The sequence below is a fragment of the Malurus melanocephalus genome, unplaced genomic scaffold (assembly GCF_030028575.1).
Source record: "Malurus melanocephalus ecotype Western Australia unplaced genomic scaffold, MMel_1.1 scaffold_968, whole genome shotgun sequence".
NCBI lineage: Eukaryota > Metazoa > Chordata > Aves > Passeriformes > Maluridae > Malurus > Malurus melanocephalus.
Window position 1 is genome coordinate 1 of NW_026624200.1, and position 18,493 is coordinate 18,493.

An 18,493-nucleotide genomic window follows, 5' to 3' on the forward strand; every position below is an offset into this window, starting at 1 on the left:
AAGCTACATAAAAATACTACATATTCAATACTGTCATTAACAAGCAATTTGACCTGAACATTCTAGTTTATGAAGGACAAAACACTGTCTCCACAAAGAAAACTTGGACAAAAATACCTAGGACTTCTAATACTACTAAGAGATATAATATCTAAWGGTCACTTGGRAAAATTTCCTAAGAAAGCAATGGARCTAATACCAGACATTATAAAGGAAGTACCAATGACTTGGCTTTTCCAGGAAGTAACATTAGAAGTCTTCTAAGCTTCAAAATACCTCCTGGAAAGAAATGTACCTTAAGTTCCCAGTGGTTGAACTTCCATCCAGGTGAGTAGTTGTCTCTTAAGTCCGCCCGGACACGGATGCTGACAGCAAGCAGCCTACTGCGATATTCATTACATTTCTTCAACAGAGACTCTCTGTCCTCTTCAGAAAGGGAGTTTGTGATTCCACAGGGAATAATTACAACCTGCAACAGAGCAGGACATGCACTTTACACCATAAAAACATTAGCTCATAGTTATATAAAACTTAAACCCAATGTTGTGGCCTGATTTTCCAGTCATTTCTTTTACACTCTCAGATGTAAAGGAGCCATTTCCCTTTCCATACCAATGGCATTGATAACATTGCTTTAAATGGATGGGCTATCAAAGGGGACTTGTCCACCACAAGTATCCTAATGATTGTATTAACTTCATACACTTTACTCTGTTATTGAGCAGCTCCATCCTATAAGTCTTCCAGCTGCCTGATATGAAATGCTCATGAATTCCATGACAAGGAAGGAAACTAAGGTAGTTTAAGGCTTTTTTACACACCTGAATACAGGCTACACGAGGTGGGAGTACCAATCCCATGTTATCTCCATGAATCATTGTCATTACACCAATAGTCCGAGTTGTAATGCCCCAGGAATTCTGATAAGCAAACTGCTTTTCTCCTGGCTTCTTGGGATCTTCAAACACAATTTCAAACATCTTTGAGAAATTCTGCCCTAGATGATGTGATGTTGCTCCCTGAAATAGATGCACACAGAAAATTGTTTTCAATGGGGAGTGAAATCTACAGAGCATCAGTTTAAGTATTTCATCTTACTATATTTAATGAAAACAATTATTATAATGGGTAAATACCTGGATTGCTCTTCCGCTGGCAGATATAAATGCCTCTAAAGTGGTTGTATAATCACCCCCAGCAAACTTCTCCTTCTCTGTCTTCCTTCCTTTTACAACAGGTATTGCCAAGAGATCTTCATACACTCGAGCATATAGATCAAGTATCTGCAGCACCTATGATGAACAAACTATCTTCAGAATTACTCAGTATTTTGCCTTTGTTACATCATGAAATATTTTTACATGACAGAGTCTGAAATCTTAACATTTTAACTCTTTCTCAAAACTTCATTTAAAAAATAAGACTTCTTCCATAACTTTAAACGTTGGACCCTTTTTTTCTCTGAATCAAAAAGCAACAACTACAAGTCATGACAGAAAATGATTTACAGCAGAAATGACAGGCCAAGAGTTATACTGACTTCTAAATTCCATCTAAAAGTCTGAACAATCTCCTACAAAAATTAAGATATGCCACAACACTCGATGAAACATTAGCCTTTTGGGCAAAGAAAGTGTTAAAACTTCTAGCCGTAAATATGTGAATGCATTACTTAACATTTTAAGGAAAACAGATTTTTTACATATTTTTAAGAAAAACTATTTTTAAGGAAAGCACTCTCTATATATCACATGCTTCAAACTCCCCATATCGTTTGTAGACACTCAAGCCTCAGAAATGGGTTACATCTGAGAAGAAAAATGAGTTCTATTATACTTGGCATTTTTCACAAAGGCTCCCAAAGAAAAGAAGAAAAATTTCTATGAGGTCCCAGTACAAAGATTTGTGTTGCTATGGAGCAAGATAACTTCCTGAAAGGAAAAGCACCAGTGCATTTTCTTTTTACCTCCTCTGCTGCTTCTTCATATGTTGCAAATGCTGTGTGACCCTCTTGCCAAAGGAACTCACGAGTGCGAAGGAAAGGCTGGGGATGTTTGAACTCCCAGCGCTGGAAGGGCAGAAATAAAAAAAAAGTTGAACATTTAACACAGAAGTGTCAAATCATTGTTAAAAATAATGTTTATCAGCAAGTATTAGGAAATTCTGAATAAAGGTAAAAGGTCAACTATTCACAGGCTTCTTGTTACTATAATCAACAATATACATTGATAAAGTATGTTTTACTAAAAACACTGAGAAAAGCAAATCATATAAACCATGGCAATTGTTTTCCTTTAAAATATATGCTGTGATCAGTATGATCATGCCAAGGCCACAGAGAATAATTGTCCCACCCTGCAGTCTTGATAAGAAGAGGCACTCAGAAATCATATATACATACCACAACACTACACCACTGATTCAGCTTGATAGGAAGATCCCTGTGGGACTGCACCCACTTTGCATAGGAAGGATACATGACTGTAAAAAGAAAGCAGCTTTGAGTCTCCACACAATACAGACATTTATGTCAAACTTTTATTTTTGCTACATATAAGCTCAACATTCTCTCTTGTGAGAACTACACTTTTATGTTTAATTTCCTTTAAAACACATTCTTTGTCTTAACACATAGTATTTTCACTTCATCCCAAGTCTCTGCAAAATAGTTTGGCTGCTGCTGGTCAAAGTACAATTCAAAGCTTATTGTTTAATGGCACTGTGTTTGAGTCACTGGCTTACAGTATGGTAAATACACGTGGGGTCACAAATAGCAATTCACTGACCTCGAGATTTCAGGATGCTACACTAGACCTGACTCAATTTAAAAGTCATCCAGCCTCAGGTGCTAAAATGCTTGTTTAAATTACTCAAAGGAACAGTTACAGTCAAAATACATGCAAAACTGAAGTGAATGATGAGTGGAAGAAATTTTCTTATAAACTCTATGGAAGAAATAATCAAGTGTGTTTTCAGGCAAAATCAGTCTTCAGGATATCAGTGAAAAAATTCTAGAAGTCTGCATTTCCTAGAAGAGTCTATTTAAGGGAATATACAGTGTGARATTTGAYGTAAGCAGYAGCAWAATTGGGACAYTTTCCAAAGGAGTTAMAGAAAACGTTCTGAAAAATRGGGGCTTCCACTTTCTAAAAGGGAYTCTTGTCTATCAGCTATACTATACCTAAAACTTTACATATAACTTTACAGCCAAACTAATGAAAAGAAGCCTACCTGTTTCACTGGTGGGACGTATAGCAATCGGTTCAGCCAGCTCTGTTTTCCCAGATCTTGTGACCCAAGCAACCTAAAAGAAGGAAAAAAGGAAAAAAATCAAATAAAACAAGTTTGGAAAAAAATACCTCCAACCCGAAACTTACTTTCATGTTCAGCTTTCTTACAGTCAGATTAAAATAAAGTTTTGAGGTGTACCTCAGGAGCAAAGTCAGCAATATGAGACTTCTCTGTCTCCAGGGCAGCCTGGGACACAAACATGGGGAAGTAGCAGTTTTCCACTCCAAGTTTCTTGATCTCTGCATCGAAGAAGTCTTTGATAGCTTCCCAAATTGCATGAGCCCAAGGACGAAGAATGTAACAGCCACTCACATCATAGTATTCAATCATCTCTGATTTTGTGATCACCTTGCAAAAGATTATTCAGATGCTCAAGTTTTAGTTTATACACAGAGAACATTCAGTTATTCAAGTGTGTGTCATGCAGTTCAAGAGAAGTCTCCTATTTAAAAGTGCTCAAATTGTAAGCAGCTAAGATATACTTTAAGGTCACTTGTGTTACCTGGAGAATGTTAAACAGGAACATTAAATTTAATAATAGATATGCAAAATTTGAGCACTTAACTAAAATTGTATTTCACTAATACTAGTAAGAGAATACAGCTAATTTTCAGGAAACAAAAAACTACTCTTTTGTAAGAAACGTCTCTAGCTCATGTCAGAGGAGATTCCTTAGGAGTACAGGCAAAAACTACACTACTGAGAGGAAATGTACACCACTGACACTTATTTAAAATCCCTCATAACAAGACTAATCTAAACTAATCATCTCTGCTCTGGTTGTTTTCATTCTCACAAGCCAGCAAACTCATTCCGTATCAATAGATATTAACTTTTGTTACACATCACCTTGAGCTGAAATGAAACTCCCAAGTCTGTGAAACTCCTAACATTTCAATGAAGTTTTGTACTCTTAATGGAATAGAAATTCAGATATGCATTTAAAAAATCATATATATATATTATATATAAGGTTAGGTGGTTGACACTCACCCTTTTTCCAGTTTCCTAAATTTATTCAGCTCTTTAATTTGAAGCACTTCTCTTTAAGACCATGGTAACAATGTAAGACATAGAAAGGAGTATTTTGCTATGTATTTTAAAAAACAGACTCAAACAGACATATAAGATTAGATGTAAGTACCAAACAGATCTTTGTAACAGAATGAAATAGCTAATTTAAATTGATGTGCACTTACCTGAGAGAACCACTCTGAAAGATTTTCTTCTTTTTTAGCTTCTAGACCTAGCCTATGGTGTTAGAAAAGAACCAGATTAGTGCTGTACCACATTAAGCAGTGAAATTTATCCTAAACTTTTTTTCCTTTTTTTTTGAGGGGGGGAGGAGAGGAAGGGTGGGTTGTAGAAAAATAAGGTGGGCATGGAAGAGAATATTTTAATTTTACTTCCAAAAGCTGAATTTTGGCTCATAGGAATTGCTAGTATTTCCTTATCCTGACTAACAAGAACATTTAATAAAAACTACTCAGTTTTTTTAACTAATGTTGGAACCCTTCTAATTCTCACCATGATTCTATCAAAAAGCCCCACAATGATGCATTTAAAAGCCCAATCTCCAGTAACCAGTCCAGTAAGAACCTAACATTAACCAGGCCTGTGTGTAAGCCGTAAGCTGTTTAACTAATTATTTTAAACATTTCCTACCTAGCCAGTGGMTACAGTTTCAGGAAAGACATTCATCTTGAATTCACCACACATGTAAATGGCAGTCACACAGTTCAAGACAGAAAACTGACCCTATCATCAAAATTCAGATAATCAATAAATCTGCAAGATTCTAAAGAAGGCTTAACTCCCCAGAGCCAAACAACAGCAGACAAAATAAACCTTTTCTATCTCAACAGAGAAGTTTTAAGGGTAGGAAATTTTTTTTTTCTGGCATTATTTCCATACAAAATAATCACATCTCTGTCTCTAATATATAAGTTATGTATATGAAACAGGAAATACACAGTGCTGCACAATACATGCTGTAAAAAAGGTCTCTAAACTTGCAGCAAGACACAGTAGCACATTTGCAGAAGCAAATAATGAAGCACAGAAAGTTCTCAGTGACASCAACAGTACAGGATGCCGAGATACAACTGGTACTAAATAAACTTTGGTAACTTGCTTTTGCCTTGATCCACAATATGAAAATCAACACCATTATTTTGCAAATGTCCACTCTTTCAAGTGAAAACAGACAACTGTGAAACTCTAAATCTGAACAGAGATAGACAGTTGATGTTTCTATCAAATAAAATTAAAGATTGCATCTTTACCTGGTTTGTTTCTTGGGGCCTTGGCCCTCTCCTGACCCATTTGAGGAGCGYTCATTACCACTCTGTCCTTGCAAAGGTTCTTTTTTAGGGCCATCACTTTGCTTCTGTTGCTTACTCTGCTTTTCTGACTTGTTCTCCTTCTCTTTCTTCTTYTTGTCTTTGTCATCTACACCACTAGCAGACACTGGTTTATAYTCAACTCCTGCAACAGACTTATACTGGGCTTTCAATTGAAGAAGTTCTTTAACAGCTRCATCTATCTTTTCCTTGAAGAACACAAAGGGAGAAAAAAAGAAATTTATAAAGGAATCACAGCAATAATATGGCTCTATTAAAAAAAAAAGTATCTATATGGCATTATAGACATTCACAGTGTTAGGGGGAAAATGTGCAAAAGCCACTACTTAACTTCAATGTGTTTACATTTTAGAGGACCATATCTGACAGGAATTATTCTAAAAGTATGTATCAGATCTTAGAATTCAAATGCTGCCTATTCTAAAGGTACATTTCTAATTCCCATAATCACATGAATTTCAAAGAGATTCTTAGATTTAAATACATATATTACATTTTTACGCTACAGTGTATATATGTTTTTACCTTGTCTGCTTTTTCTGCTTTTAATTTCCTGACTTCATCTCCTTGAAGAGCTACTTTGCTGAACAGGGCTTTAGCTTCAGGAGTGTCTGGACCACTGGSTGCTGTGTTTGATGCCTGAGACAAAGACCCCTGAGCTGCTGGTGGATGTCCGGGCTTGTACTCCTGCCCAGTCTTCTCCTTGTAGTCAGCTTTTAGAGAAAGGAGGAGTTTTACTGCTCCATCTATTTGATCCTGTGTGGAAGACAAGCAGCAAGATCTACTGGTGAGAATTAGAGAGAGAACTGGCAAGAAGCATTGATTATCAGGCTAAGAAACCAATCTAAGCAACCAACCAAAAAGCCCCAAAAAAACAACACAACGCCAAAAMCAATTTTGTAAGRTAGAAATACAGGCAGGAWAAAAAAMMCAAAAACAGAAGCTCCTGAAAAACTACAGGTTTGTCTCATGTTCTTTCCACAACTATCACTGAACCTGTCCAGTTTTGACAAGTTTTGCTATTGTTGCAGCTCACTAGATAAAGCAGTCACTTGTTCCAATTACAGCAAGAGAAAGTAAAGTACAKTAAAAACTGCAAAGCTGACATCTGCCATGCTCGTGCCTATTCATCTACATGTGATTGAGTGGTTAAATTTGACTTTGCATATTTCAGAGTCAAGAAAGTATCCAGCATCAGAACAGTCTTGTTTGGCATTACCAGAGCACGCATGACCTGGACATAGGGGAGTTTGATCACTACTCGGTGGAAGATTTCCCCCCAGTGGCAAAATRTGGTAAGAATTACAATTGCTCAGTGTAGCATCTGTTATACCTTGGAAGCTTTCTCTGCCTTGAGTCTGCGWACCACTTCCCCTTGCTCAGCTACAGTATCATAAAGTGCTTTGCCATCCACTGAGCTACAGGTTGCCAAGTTACTGCAGCAGACAGAAGATGGAAGTGCAGTAGAAGRTATAGAAGGAGGGATTGAGGGTGGATTTCCAGGCTTGTACTCTTGACCTGTCTTTTGTTTATATTCTGCTTTTAGGCTTAAAAGAATTTTCACAGCCTCATCTATTTGTTCCTGAAGCAAGAGAGAAAAAACACAAGTTGCAGATAAGGGTAGAAATTACAGAGGTGTAACACAATAGCTAAGATAACACAACSTTTACTAGAATGGCACTAACACAGCTGCTGCAATAAAACTTCTAGAGCTATCCTGTTAGTATAAGTTCACATTATTGAGTTCTGTGGTAACAGTTTTAAGCCAGAATACCTACAAATTGTACACCAAAGGACCAAATCAGGCAGTGCATGTAAGGGCTGATTTCTTAATAAAATAATAACACAAGCCTCCCATTTAGGTGGCTTAGTCCCCTCCAGTTATAGCAGTCTGTGAGTTGCACACTGAAGAACAGCAGTGAATACTCAGACTCTGAATAAAGAAATGGTTCTTTGTCACAACCAAATAACTCCCAAATTCATTACTGACATTCTGGCTTCAAGTTACAGCCCTTTTTTCAAGTTACTGCCTATACTCTGCTTCACTTTTCTGTTATCACTAAAAAAAAGAGCACATTTATTTTCCATGCACTAACACAGAACTCGTGAAGTCAGCCATATCAGCAGCTCAAGAGAATTTGGGAAAGCACTTCATGGAACTTGCTTATGCTTTGCTCCTCAACTTTCACAAAGCCTGCCACTAGGTTTTAATCTAAACTGGAGGCACAGTTGCACTCAGAAGTATCCACAGGTAGAACACCTTTGAAGCTTTCTCYGATTTAAGCTTGCGGACCACTTCTCCTTGTTGAGCTACTTTGCTGTACAGAGCCTTGCTGTCTACTGGACAAGGGGACGGAAGAGTGGGAACAGGAGAAGGCTGAGGAGGGACARAGACCACAGGTGGGCTTCCAGGCTTGTATTCCTGGCCTGTCTGTCGCTTGTATTCTGCCTTCAGGGATAAAAGGACTTGCACAGCAGCACCTATCTCATCCTGAAAGAAGAAAGGAAGGGGCAGAAAGAGAGAGGAATAAAGATACAGAGACATAAGACTCTCAAGAGTACCATAAATACTTTCATAAAAATACCTGCAGTTTACATGCACCTATTCCATTTCCTTAAATATTTRGTAGAGTCATTCAGAGAAGTTTTCTCTACTGCTTTACTATCTTAATAAAGTAACTCTGCTTAAGTGATACACAAWCCTAACTGTCCTAAGTAAAATTATAACAATAAATTCATTTGGATCTCCCCATTTATTTACATTTTATGGTGCCACCAAGACACTACTACTAACTTAAACATTTAACCACCAGGCACACTATGTTATTTTCCATCTTCTCTTGTTCTGCATTAGAAAAAAATAAAGTAACACAGCTAATAGTAGCTATGTTTGCTATGTACAGTTACAGAGAGGTAGATATCTCAAAAACATCTGTATTACTTGGATCTTTTATTTCCTTACTGATTTTGGGGCTTTGTTTTAAGGTCTAAACAGCAACAATTCAATCCTATGAAATCACACAATTTGACCATACTGAGTTAGACAAATGAAGAAACACTCAGGGCATTTTAAACACAAGGACTTGATTTGGATACTTAATCAGCCCTTGCTGTTGGGTAAGTCCTATCCGTGTTTCAGAACACCAGTCTAAGAAATATGGGAATTCACTCACACAAACTTCGTCATATAAATCTAACTGAAGAAGTAGGTACTGGAAAACACAAGTATTGACAGAACAGAGCCAAGTCCAAATGATGATCACTTTGAAAACCTGGATCCATAAGCATCCATTCACCTCTACAGACAGAGAACAATGGGCTGTGCAAACCCAGGCCAAAAAAAAAAAACCAAAAGATTCGTTTAATGATCACCTTAGATGCTTTCTCAGCTTTCAGTTTACGGACCACTTCTCCTTGTTCTGCTACTTTATCATAAAGAGCTTTACTRTCCACGGTACCAGAAGTCTCAAGCTTTGATGACTGTGCAGTTCCAGATACTGGAGGATTTCCAGGCTTATACTCCTGGCCTGTCTTTTCTTTGTATTCTGCTTTCAAGGCMAGCAGCTGTTTCACAGCTTTATCTATATCTTCCTTTGCTGCTTTCTTAGCCTTCAAGTCACGAACTACATCACCCTGTGCAGCCACCTTGTTGTAAATAATCAGGTGATCTTCAGATACAGTACAGGTTGGAGTAGAGGCATGACCAACAAGTGGAGCAGATTTTCCTTTTACAGCTGAACTAGCCTTAAAAATTTAAAAAAAAAAACAAAGAGGAGAAAAAAGCACTAAATATTCAGCATGATAATCTTGTACAGCAATAGATGTATAGTAATCCATTTTGTGGTACTTTTCTACATCACAAGTTTACCTCTTTCTTTGCAGTTTCAGCTTTGGTCTTTTCTTTTGACCCAGACGTTGGCATTTCYTTAGTGTGCCCATCAGGGATGTAAATCAAAATGCAAGGGGCATCTTTACAGCTGTAAGGACTAKAAAAAGATTCATTGAAAACACAACAATAAAGGAAATATGAGATACATCTCAAACATTTATTGCCAGCAAATGTGCTACTCTTTCTAAAAGATGCTCTTGCACAACTGCAGGTTTATCTTTGTACACAGCTGTGGTTACCCAAATTTACATAACTGGGGATTTGCACTGATTCCTCTTGCATACAAGTTTTCTTTTTTTTAAAAATATTTATGAGTATGTTTGTTATAATTGCAGTGCAGATGTTTGATAGCTTGCTAAAGAAGTGTTACAATTCAGCAGTGTACACATTCTAATTGGGAAAATACCTGATCTGTTCTGCAGCACTGCTCCTTAATTTCTATACTTCAAGTCACAATGAAACCATGACCTCTTTACCAAGTCCAGGTTAGCTGGGGTACACCAAAAAWGCCATGTACTTGGCTTAAGACAGTTTGAAGAGGCAGGAACACACAAAACAAAAGCCATGCTAGTCCACAGAAATATTCCACAGAAAGATCATTGTAAAGGGGAAAATATTTGCAGACAACATTACTCTTGCCAAGGTGTGTGTGCGTGTATATGTTTGAAAACATTAAAACACAGCAAGCTAAGGAAAATTCGGTAGCTTACCTCACTGGCTCATAGGGCTGATCACAAATAAAGAATCCTCTCCTCTGAAGTTGTATGATGTCTCCTTTTTTTAAATCCCTAAGGCAYGGATCACCCAGCATCAGTTCTTCTTGCTGTAAGTTTTAAAAGAAATCAGTCCATGTCTGACAGAGCAAAGGAATAGTAAGAAATACAGTAGAGCTGTAGAAAGATAGTGATGATTTTCTCCGTTTCAAAGTGTCAAAATGTCATTTAATTCCAGCAGCAGCAGAACAAGTACTAGCAAGAAGATGCCATATCGTAAGAATGTACAAAGACAAAACCTCAAACTATTGGTCTCACATGTGTAAAAGATAGATAGCACCCGAGAATAAACAAGAGTCATATTTTAATTCTGAAATTATGACAGGTTACATKGAAATATAGAAACTAGATACASCAGCACAATTTATCTGTTTGACAAAAAAAAACAATTACATTTTAAAAAGAGCAACTAGAAACAGTGAAGGTYAAAACAAACAAACAAAAAAACTAAGACAACACTAAGCYTTGTGGAATTAAAGAGGACAAAAAGATAACCCACCTTGCTGTTTCGGTTGATATATTGCTTGAAGTCTTCATCTTTACCTAGAACTGGCTTAGTGATCAGATGCTCATAATTAACACAGACAGTTGGGATGAGGGGTGCACGTGGAGTTTCTGCCAACCAAGTGATCTTGGTCGTTTTTTTGAAATCTTTATTATCTAAGTTCAGCTTGGCATTGATGGACACAATTTTTCCACTTGAATCTCTACAGGAAAAAAAAGAAATTATAAGAGTACAGCCTAAGTGATCGGTTCTGATTAAATACTACAAAAACCAAGTGTTCAGAGTTCATTTTTGAAGTGTGAATCACAGAAAATGAGAGTGTATTTACTCCTGTTGTAGTTCTCTTTTAATTTTGTTTGCTTAAATATCAATATAGAGAAAAAAGCATGGGAAAAAAATCTTTACATATTTATGCTCTCTGTCTCAGCTCACCCCATTCTGCCACTTTCCCAACACATTTCAAAAATACTATGATGACATTAATGGTATCCTCCCCCACCTCAACAGTTCTGCAAATCAAACTATGACAGGTTTAGTTTCTCAGTATGCAAAAGCAGTACTTGTCACAGGGTGAAAGTCGTTAAAATTCCAGGTGAATTTTTTTCTCTCTGAAAAAGCTGTTTCACAGTGGCAATATTACCACAGAATTGTGRAGAGCACTGGATGAGAGGGACATGTAGTATCCAGAATGATGACTTCAAACCTGAATCTACAGTAAAATATACTCTATGCTAAAATGGAGTTTTGTGGCACATTTCAAAGTAGATTTCTGTATATAGAATCATAGGATGGACATTCATGGCCAACCACTAATACTTTATTGTTATAAGCTTCCTATTAAAAGAAAAATCAACAAAAAGCTGAAAAGCAAAACTCAATTTCATCTGCCCGTAAACAGGTTACCTGTTCAATTTGGTGATGATGATATTGCCCCAATTTATGAATGTGACCACCTCTCCCTCCGCCAGGGTCTCTGCATCTGCGCCCTCGATCAGGACTCTGGAGCTGTACCATACAGGCTTCAACCCAACATCAGCATTCTGTGAAAAATGGTTTACATTTCAAAGAAAACAGATGAAGACAGAAGATGGACAATACCAGTAATACAAAGCTACAGTATTCTTCCACARCTCTCTGCAGTTTCTTGTTCACAGGTGTCACATGCATTTCCAAYAGCAGACTCAAAAAATCCCAGCTTCTAACAAATTCTAACTCCAACACCATTGATAGTATATTCCATTCCCTTAAGGTCCATACATCTGTAAGATCTCACAGGTGAACCCAAAGTTTTTCTCAAGTTTCCATTTTGCTATGCAAATTCCCTTCAAAACTGATTTCATAACCTCATTTTTGCATTTTCTAAAGTTAATACGGAAATATATACAGAGCTTCTTCCAGCTGCCTGGACTTGTAAAGACAAAAACCAGAACTACATCACTAATAAAGTACTCAGCCTTTAAGCATCTCAACAATTGAGACGAACATTTATTTTTGAAAAAAGGCTGACAGCTGTGAGTTCAGACTTTATCAACTGGTCAGGAATTTGCAATTTGTTTCTTCTGGTCAGTATTTATTTCACTGTATTTTGGAGGCAGCATATATTGCTACTATCMATGTTTTAATATGTTGGCTTGCATCTGACCAATCTTCAGACTTTTTGAGCCTTGAAGAGTCACAACTCCCACTTGCATCTGCTCAAAACCTRTTTCCTTGTTATCAGTCATGAGGAAGAGGGGAAACCTCATGTCCACCTCTCCACCACTTGGAAGAGATGGCTACAGGAACACCCAGAACAACAAAATCAAAACAAAGAAATGAAGCAGTCTCAGCAATATTCACTCATTTGTCAGTGTATATGTATGTGTATATAACTAAGGGATGCTTTCAGTGAAGTACAAGGGCTATTTTAGACACCACAGTGAAAGTAAAGCATCTTTGTTAATTGTAGCACCAAGAAAGAACTGTATCAGTAACACCCTCCCCTTTTAAGGGATATTACTCTGTTTACTGGATACTAAAAGTATCGAATTAGCAGGGTCTTAGCTTTTGAAAAGAACTATGCTATACTAATTTAAGTCATATTAAAAAATCCAGAGATTGACAGAATCAACGGGTTAATATATTATTTCTCCACATAAGCCAAATTTTATAAACCATTTACACAACAACTCACTGTTAATGGAACAAGACTGTCCACTGTATTATACATATATAACTGAATAAAATTTAATATTCAACTTCTTTGTGGAAGTTAGCATCAAACAATAAGAAAGCCAGTCTGAGCAGCACTCCAGGCTTGTAATGCCTCMCCTCTTCTGAAAACTCGCAGAGGGGCTTTTCAGGGCACCTTTTATATATAGTTCGTATATTTACAAAAACATTTCCTTCTTAAAAGAACAAACATGTTTAGCAGCTGCACAGTTTTTGACAATTCTGAGAAAAAAAAAAAAGAACACCTGGAATAGATCCCATGCTATCTGAGCAAATTAAAAGCAGGACTCTCCTTGCTGACTGCTAAAAGCCAAGATACTTTCCAACTTTACTGAGCTACAGTACAAGAATATCAAGAGAGTAAAGCAAGAACCTTTGGATGTTTAGCAACTTCTTTCATCTCCTCTTGAGCTTCAGGAATATTTACTGGGACCACTGCATCTTTCAGTAAAGCAGTGTACCGAGGTGCTACTGGGTCTATAACCTACAGAAAACAAAYGAGGCAGATCATGAATATATGACACTGACAGAGAAATAAAATGCTGTACAAAACAATAACCACAAAAAGGAAGAGGAATATTAACTGGTATTCTTTGTGTTACTGCATTTTTTCAAAGTTTGCTTTAATGTCACTTTCATCCAAAGCTACAGAATAGTGAGAAAACAGTGGTAATACCTCACAATTTCCAATCTTTACTAAAATACTGAGTAAAAACTGGATTGGGTACTACTGACACCAGAAGTAACCAAAATTATGACCCAGATATCAAAATGTACTCTGATACAGTTTTACTGTGCACATAGGCTATTACAGCTGGACAACTTTCTCTCTAGGTAACTAAATTTAAAGTGATAATTTATCAGTGGAGTTTATTTTCCCAGCAGCACAAGACCTGATCTCATTCCCATTTTCCAGGCCAGTGCTCCAGCAGAATCAGTGACAGAACTGGCTATGGAGGAGGCACCAATTAAGTCTGCAATTTTACTACAGACACATTAGATACTATAATAAGGCAACACYATAAAATCAACTTCATCAGGATTTCTACAACATCAGTCTGGCATGAAAAAGGTACCACTAGGATGTTTTCCTGTATTTTTATTGCCCATTATCAAACTTAGCTGCCCTAGTTTCCACAGTATTTTTCATACCTGAAATACTGGTTTATCAAACTGTTTAGGAGCCSTTAAATACATAATTCAAGTAAAGAAGTCATCTAAGGGCAAAAGGAATATGAGAGATCTACCAGTTTAACTGGAAACTAACACAAAAGAAAACACCTGCTTTTATTAATATAATGTGTCTTTTGCTCACCTTGGCTTATTCCTGCTCAAGTGAAAAGCTGCACACCTATATATTTTTCTATATTTTAGAGAAAAGAATTTAGCTTCTAATCACTTGGCATTGGCTAATAAAGTGATATGACGATATACTTTTAAGAAGACACACTTTTGTAAGTTAACAGTCATTGAAGTCAGACTCCTAAATGTTAGATATGTACTTTGAAAAAGTAATTGTGTATCTATCTCAAAATGTAGGGGTATAACATGATTTAATATCATAATTTGGATAAATAAATTACTAGATTTTATAGTGTTATTAGCAGGTTCTTCATTTTATTCACCAAAACTCACAATCCCTTCTCAGATGACAGGTACTAAAAATTACAGGATCACATACAAAATATGAGTTCTCACACTGATGAAGTCTTTGAGTTCAGAACTACCTGTAAGCAGCCAGTTGTTTTTGCCCATATYGCAGATAGTTTACAATCTGCACAGACACATGTAAATAAAATTGGCTAATATATATGATGCTGTCCAGGGAGCTGAGTCAGAGGTCTAAGAGACACCGTTTGGAAGTCAATTTAAAAAAATGAGCCTTGACATTCCATTGCAGAATTTTCCCCTCAAATTGTCTGTCAGTCAAAAATATATTTATGCAGCAACAGAAAGAACCAATTCATAAACCTATGTGTATGTAGCAAATCAAATGCAAAATACATGAAGAAAAACAAGACACATGCCAGACAAGCAAAAACTATTTAAATGAACAGATCTGGATACTATCTAAGCAAAACCAAGCAGGAATCCCAATGCAAAATAACAGGTGTTTCCACAATCACACAAAATATGCAATCCTCATGAAAACAAATCGCCTTATTATAGTGTCCAAGCATCCGCTGCCAAAAAGCGACTCGWCATGGCAAGATGCAATATTCCTGATTTGCCATTCAGTCAGAAACTTCAGCACTGCTGGCTTCATCTCCACAGGCAGAGCACGCAGCGCGTTTGTCCTTTCGTCACAGAAAGGAAATGCGGCCAAYGTGAACCAAATCAGGGGAGATTTGTGTTTATGTTGGTACAAATCAGCCAAACCAGAGGTGGGCAGCCTTTGAAAACTAGGAATAATGCATTTTCAGTGGGTTTGTAGAGCTCCTGTTATACAAGCGTGACTGTGCTATGAAGCTGCAAAATGAGAGCTTATGCTATGTATGCTTACAGCACTGTAAGCTATATGCTGAGGTAAAAAGCATTAAGGAATACCTTCTTACAGATAGCTCGCAGCTTGAAAGCAGAAAAATGAAATGCAGTTTTCAGATCACATTTACAGCAAATATCATTATCTTTTCCCGTACTACCAAGTAAGGCAAGTAAGTACTGGTATAGGAGGATCAATAGGATTAGTGTTTCCTCAGGTGAGAAGGGGGGACATTCCATTTTCCTGAGAGTGTGCCAAATGATGCAGCATACTGCAACTGCTACTCGTTGTGATAAGCACTCCAATGAACGCTGGATTCTCTACACATCCTAGAAAGAGGATATCAGGAGTAGCATCAAATCCAAGTAAGCACATACCTTTTTGTTAAAGGACCAAATTTTGTCCCACTCCATATTCACAACAGATCGAGAGGAGCCCTGGGAAAAAAAAAATCAAACCATCACCATATTAATATAAATATTCTAGCTCTCAAATTAACTTAGAACCAAGTCCTTTAAACTGTAAACCCTTTATAGTCTACTTTCATCAAAAACACGTTTTGAGCTTGCAAAATAAACCCTTCTCAAGTAAGAAACCTGTGAGCCTGTTTTGACAAGACCTACTCATAGGTGCTAACACAGTTGAAATAATATGTCAAAGTAGCAAACATTCAAAGGAAACCTCCCAGTGACAAGTACACTAAGTGAACCTTCACAAAATTTTATCCTTATTGAGGGAGATTCAAAGAATCAGAAGAGAACACCCACCTGAGCAGCAATGAACTGTTTTAGCCCTTCAACTGTCATGCCTCTTCTCAGGACGCCACGCACAGTGGGAAATCTGGGGTCATCCCTAGTGGAAAAAGGTATTTCATCAGTGTCACGTGATGAAGTCACTAAATTCTGCACTGATCAGGAACTTTACTAATACTGCCACACTCAAAAGGCACAGCTTCAGTGTATTTTACTTAGTGAACTCACTGCTAGGTGAGAACACCTAACTGAAAAGACTGAGCTCTGAAGGTTTTTTTTCCTCAGTTTTTTCACCTCAGGAAGGGCAGCCACCTCTCAGTGAAGTGACCCTTCTCCTGTATCTGTGCAAACTCCTATCCACTATGTCCTTTCCAATCGCACCCAAAAAATCGAACTTGAAACAACAAAGCTTGATTATTTCTCGCTTAAGAGAAACCAGAAACAGATGAGTGACAGTACAATGCTATCTGTTGATGATATAAGGGATAGAATTCTATTATTTTTTTTTTCTCTTATGGAAGTAAAAGGCGTAATCTGCAATGCAACATTTGAGTCGGTGGGAACATGAACCAAACCTTGCTAAGTACCTAAAAAGGAAATTTAGGGAGAGAGGTCATYATACGACCAGCTACACCTCTAGGGAAAAAATTGGGCAGGGGAGGAAAGGATGAATTTGGCTCAAGCAAAGTGGCTCCATACATTCCTAGGGAGCTAGGCTTCCAACTCAACTGACAACTAGGCAACTAGTCCACCAAACACTGTCTGCAGAAATCAAATTAACCTGAAAAAAAATATTACAAAGAAGGAGGGGGAGRGCAGGCAGATAGACAGGACCAAAAGTTTTTCAATCCAGGCCCTCTTCTGGCATTGCTTAGGAATGACTCCAATGACAATGTCCAATGACTCAAGTGTGGAAAATGCATAAGTGGCACTCAGAGCAAGAGCCAGAGTCCAAAAATAAGCTGCCTCTTGTTTATTACCAGACATGAATATGCATGCACACAGCTACTGTAGAGTAGGAAACAGAAAAATTGTACATGTAGAAGCCATTGTAATTAATCTGTATTCTTAAATATTGTTTAAATATTCATTCATGTTGCCAAAAYTGCAAATGAGTGTGCCAGCCATGAGAATCTTAGGCAACACTGCTGACTTCCAGCCACGGAACATACCATCCATCCACAAGGCCTTCGTTGACAAACCACGTGAGCTTTCTCTTGGAGAGCACAGTGTTGTTGAGGTTTAGCCTGCTGTACTCCCATATATATGGTTTCCTTATGCCCAGAGCCTCAATAATCCAGTAGAATTGCTCATCTCTGTCATGGTATTCAGTTGTTCTCAGTGCATGTGTGACACCTTCAATGCTATCAACAATGGGGCAGGCGAAGTCGTACGTGGGATAAACCCTGAGAAAAAAAAATCTTTAATTAGCAGCGCAGAAAAAAACTCTTTCCTCCCATGTAAGCATTTAAACTCAGCAGAGTTTATATTCATGTATTATAAATATTTATAACCTTTGATCCTGAAAAGTTTCAGATCAAGGCTAAAATAACACATACACAACAAATTGTCCACAAAAAGATCCAGAGGGCAATACATTTTTAAGACGAAGAAAGTCTTCAAGAAATTAACTGATCACAGCCTTAATATTCAAGCCTAAAAAAACAACCCGACACTGTTCTTTTCAAATATATGTAAGGACCAAAACTGAAAAAATATTCACTGCTGACCATGATAGCCAACTCAGAGGTTTTAAAAGTCATTTGCACAAGTTTCAGAAAGTCAAGAGAATCATCAAATATTCTGGTTGAAAAATGCTAGCAGCTTCCAAGAAGTAAAAGAAGTTTACTAAGGAATGGTAAATGCCCAGAAAAAAAAGCAAAGGTTATGGGCCACACAAGGAGAAAGTGGACATACTTGTAGGTACTTCCAGTCCGAGGGTGAGGCTGGTTTTTACAACGATAAAGAGTTGGATCCCTCATACATCCATTATTACTACTCATATCTATTTTTGCTCGTAGACAACAAGTTTGTCCGTATTCTGTTCCCTTTTTCATTTCTTCCCACATTTGTAGATTCTTATTAACACCTAAGAACAGCAAAAATAAATCATTTTTTTAAGGTGGTTTATGAAGCTGATACAGAACCACATTTTATTACTGCAGTAACAAAAATCAGTGTCACACCCCTCTCTAGACATTGGAATTCATTTTCACACATTTTACAA

The 18,493-nt window shown here is 37.3% G+C and overlaps 1 protein-coding gene across 1 annotated transcript in view; it reads right to left on the bottom strand.

The window, feature by feature from the left end:
- Nucleotides 1–220: 220 nt before the first annotated feature.
- Nucleotides 221–18,493, bottom strand: part of EPRS1 (glutamyl-prolyl-tRNA synthetase 1) — a gene marked incomplete at its 3' end in the record, with an annotated part of 30,761 nt that continues 12,488 nt past the window's right edge. The window contains exons 9-30 of the mRNA XM_057386456.1: nucleotides 18,184–18,355; nucleotides 17,439–17,672; nucleotides 16,282–16,366; nucleotides 15,892–15,951; nucleotides 13,406–13,516; nucleotides 11,725–11,861; nucleotides 10,816–11,023; nucleotides 10,254–10,366; nucleotides 9,523–9,640; nucleotides 9,027–9,398; nucleotides 7,915–8,145; nucleotides 6,988–7,236; nucleotides 6,180–6,410; nucleotides 5,577–5,842; nucleotides 4,491–4,542; nucleotides 3,430–3,639; nucleotides 3,232–3,304; nucleotides 2,402–2,481; nucleotides 1,967–2,068; nucleotides 1,137–1,292; nucleotides 822–1,019; nucleotides 221–469 (exon numbers count right to left, since the gene is read on the bottom strand). Coding sequence (XP_057242439.1) covers nucleotides 221–469; nucleotides 822–1,019; nucleotides 1,137–1,292; nucleotides 1,967–2,068; nucleotides 2,402–2,481; nucleotides 3,232–3,304; nucleotides 3,430–3,639; nucleotides 4,491–4,542; nucleotides 5,577–5,842; nucleotides 6,180–6,410; nucleotides 6,988–7,236; nucleotides 7,915–8,145; nucleotides 9,027–9,398; nucleotides 9,523–9,640; nucleotides 10,254–10,366; nucleotides 10,816–11,023; nucleotides 11,725–11,861; nucleotides 13,406–13,516; nucleotides 15,892–15,951; nucleotides 16,282–16,366; nucleotides 17,439–17,672; nucleotides 18,184–18,355 — 3,707 coding nt within the window. The remainder of the gene's footprint in view (nucleotides 470–821; nucleotides 1,020–1,136; nucleotides 1,293–1,966; nucleotides 2,069–2,401; nucleotides 2,482–3,231; nucleotides 3,305–3,429; nucleotides 3,640–4,490; nucleotides 4,543–5,576; nucleotides 5,843–6,179; nucleotides 6,411–6,987; nucleotides 7,237–7,914; nucleotides 8,146–9,026; nucleotides 9,399–9,522; nucleotides 9,641–10,253; nucleotides 10,367–10,815; nucleotides 11,024–11,724; nucleotides 11,862–13,405; nucleotides 13,517–15,891; nucleotides 15,952–16,281; nucleotides 16,367–17,438; nucleotides 17,673–18,183; nucleotides 18,356–18,493) is intronic.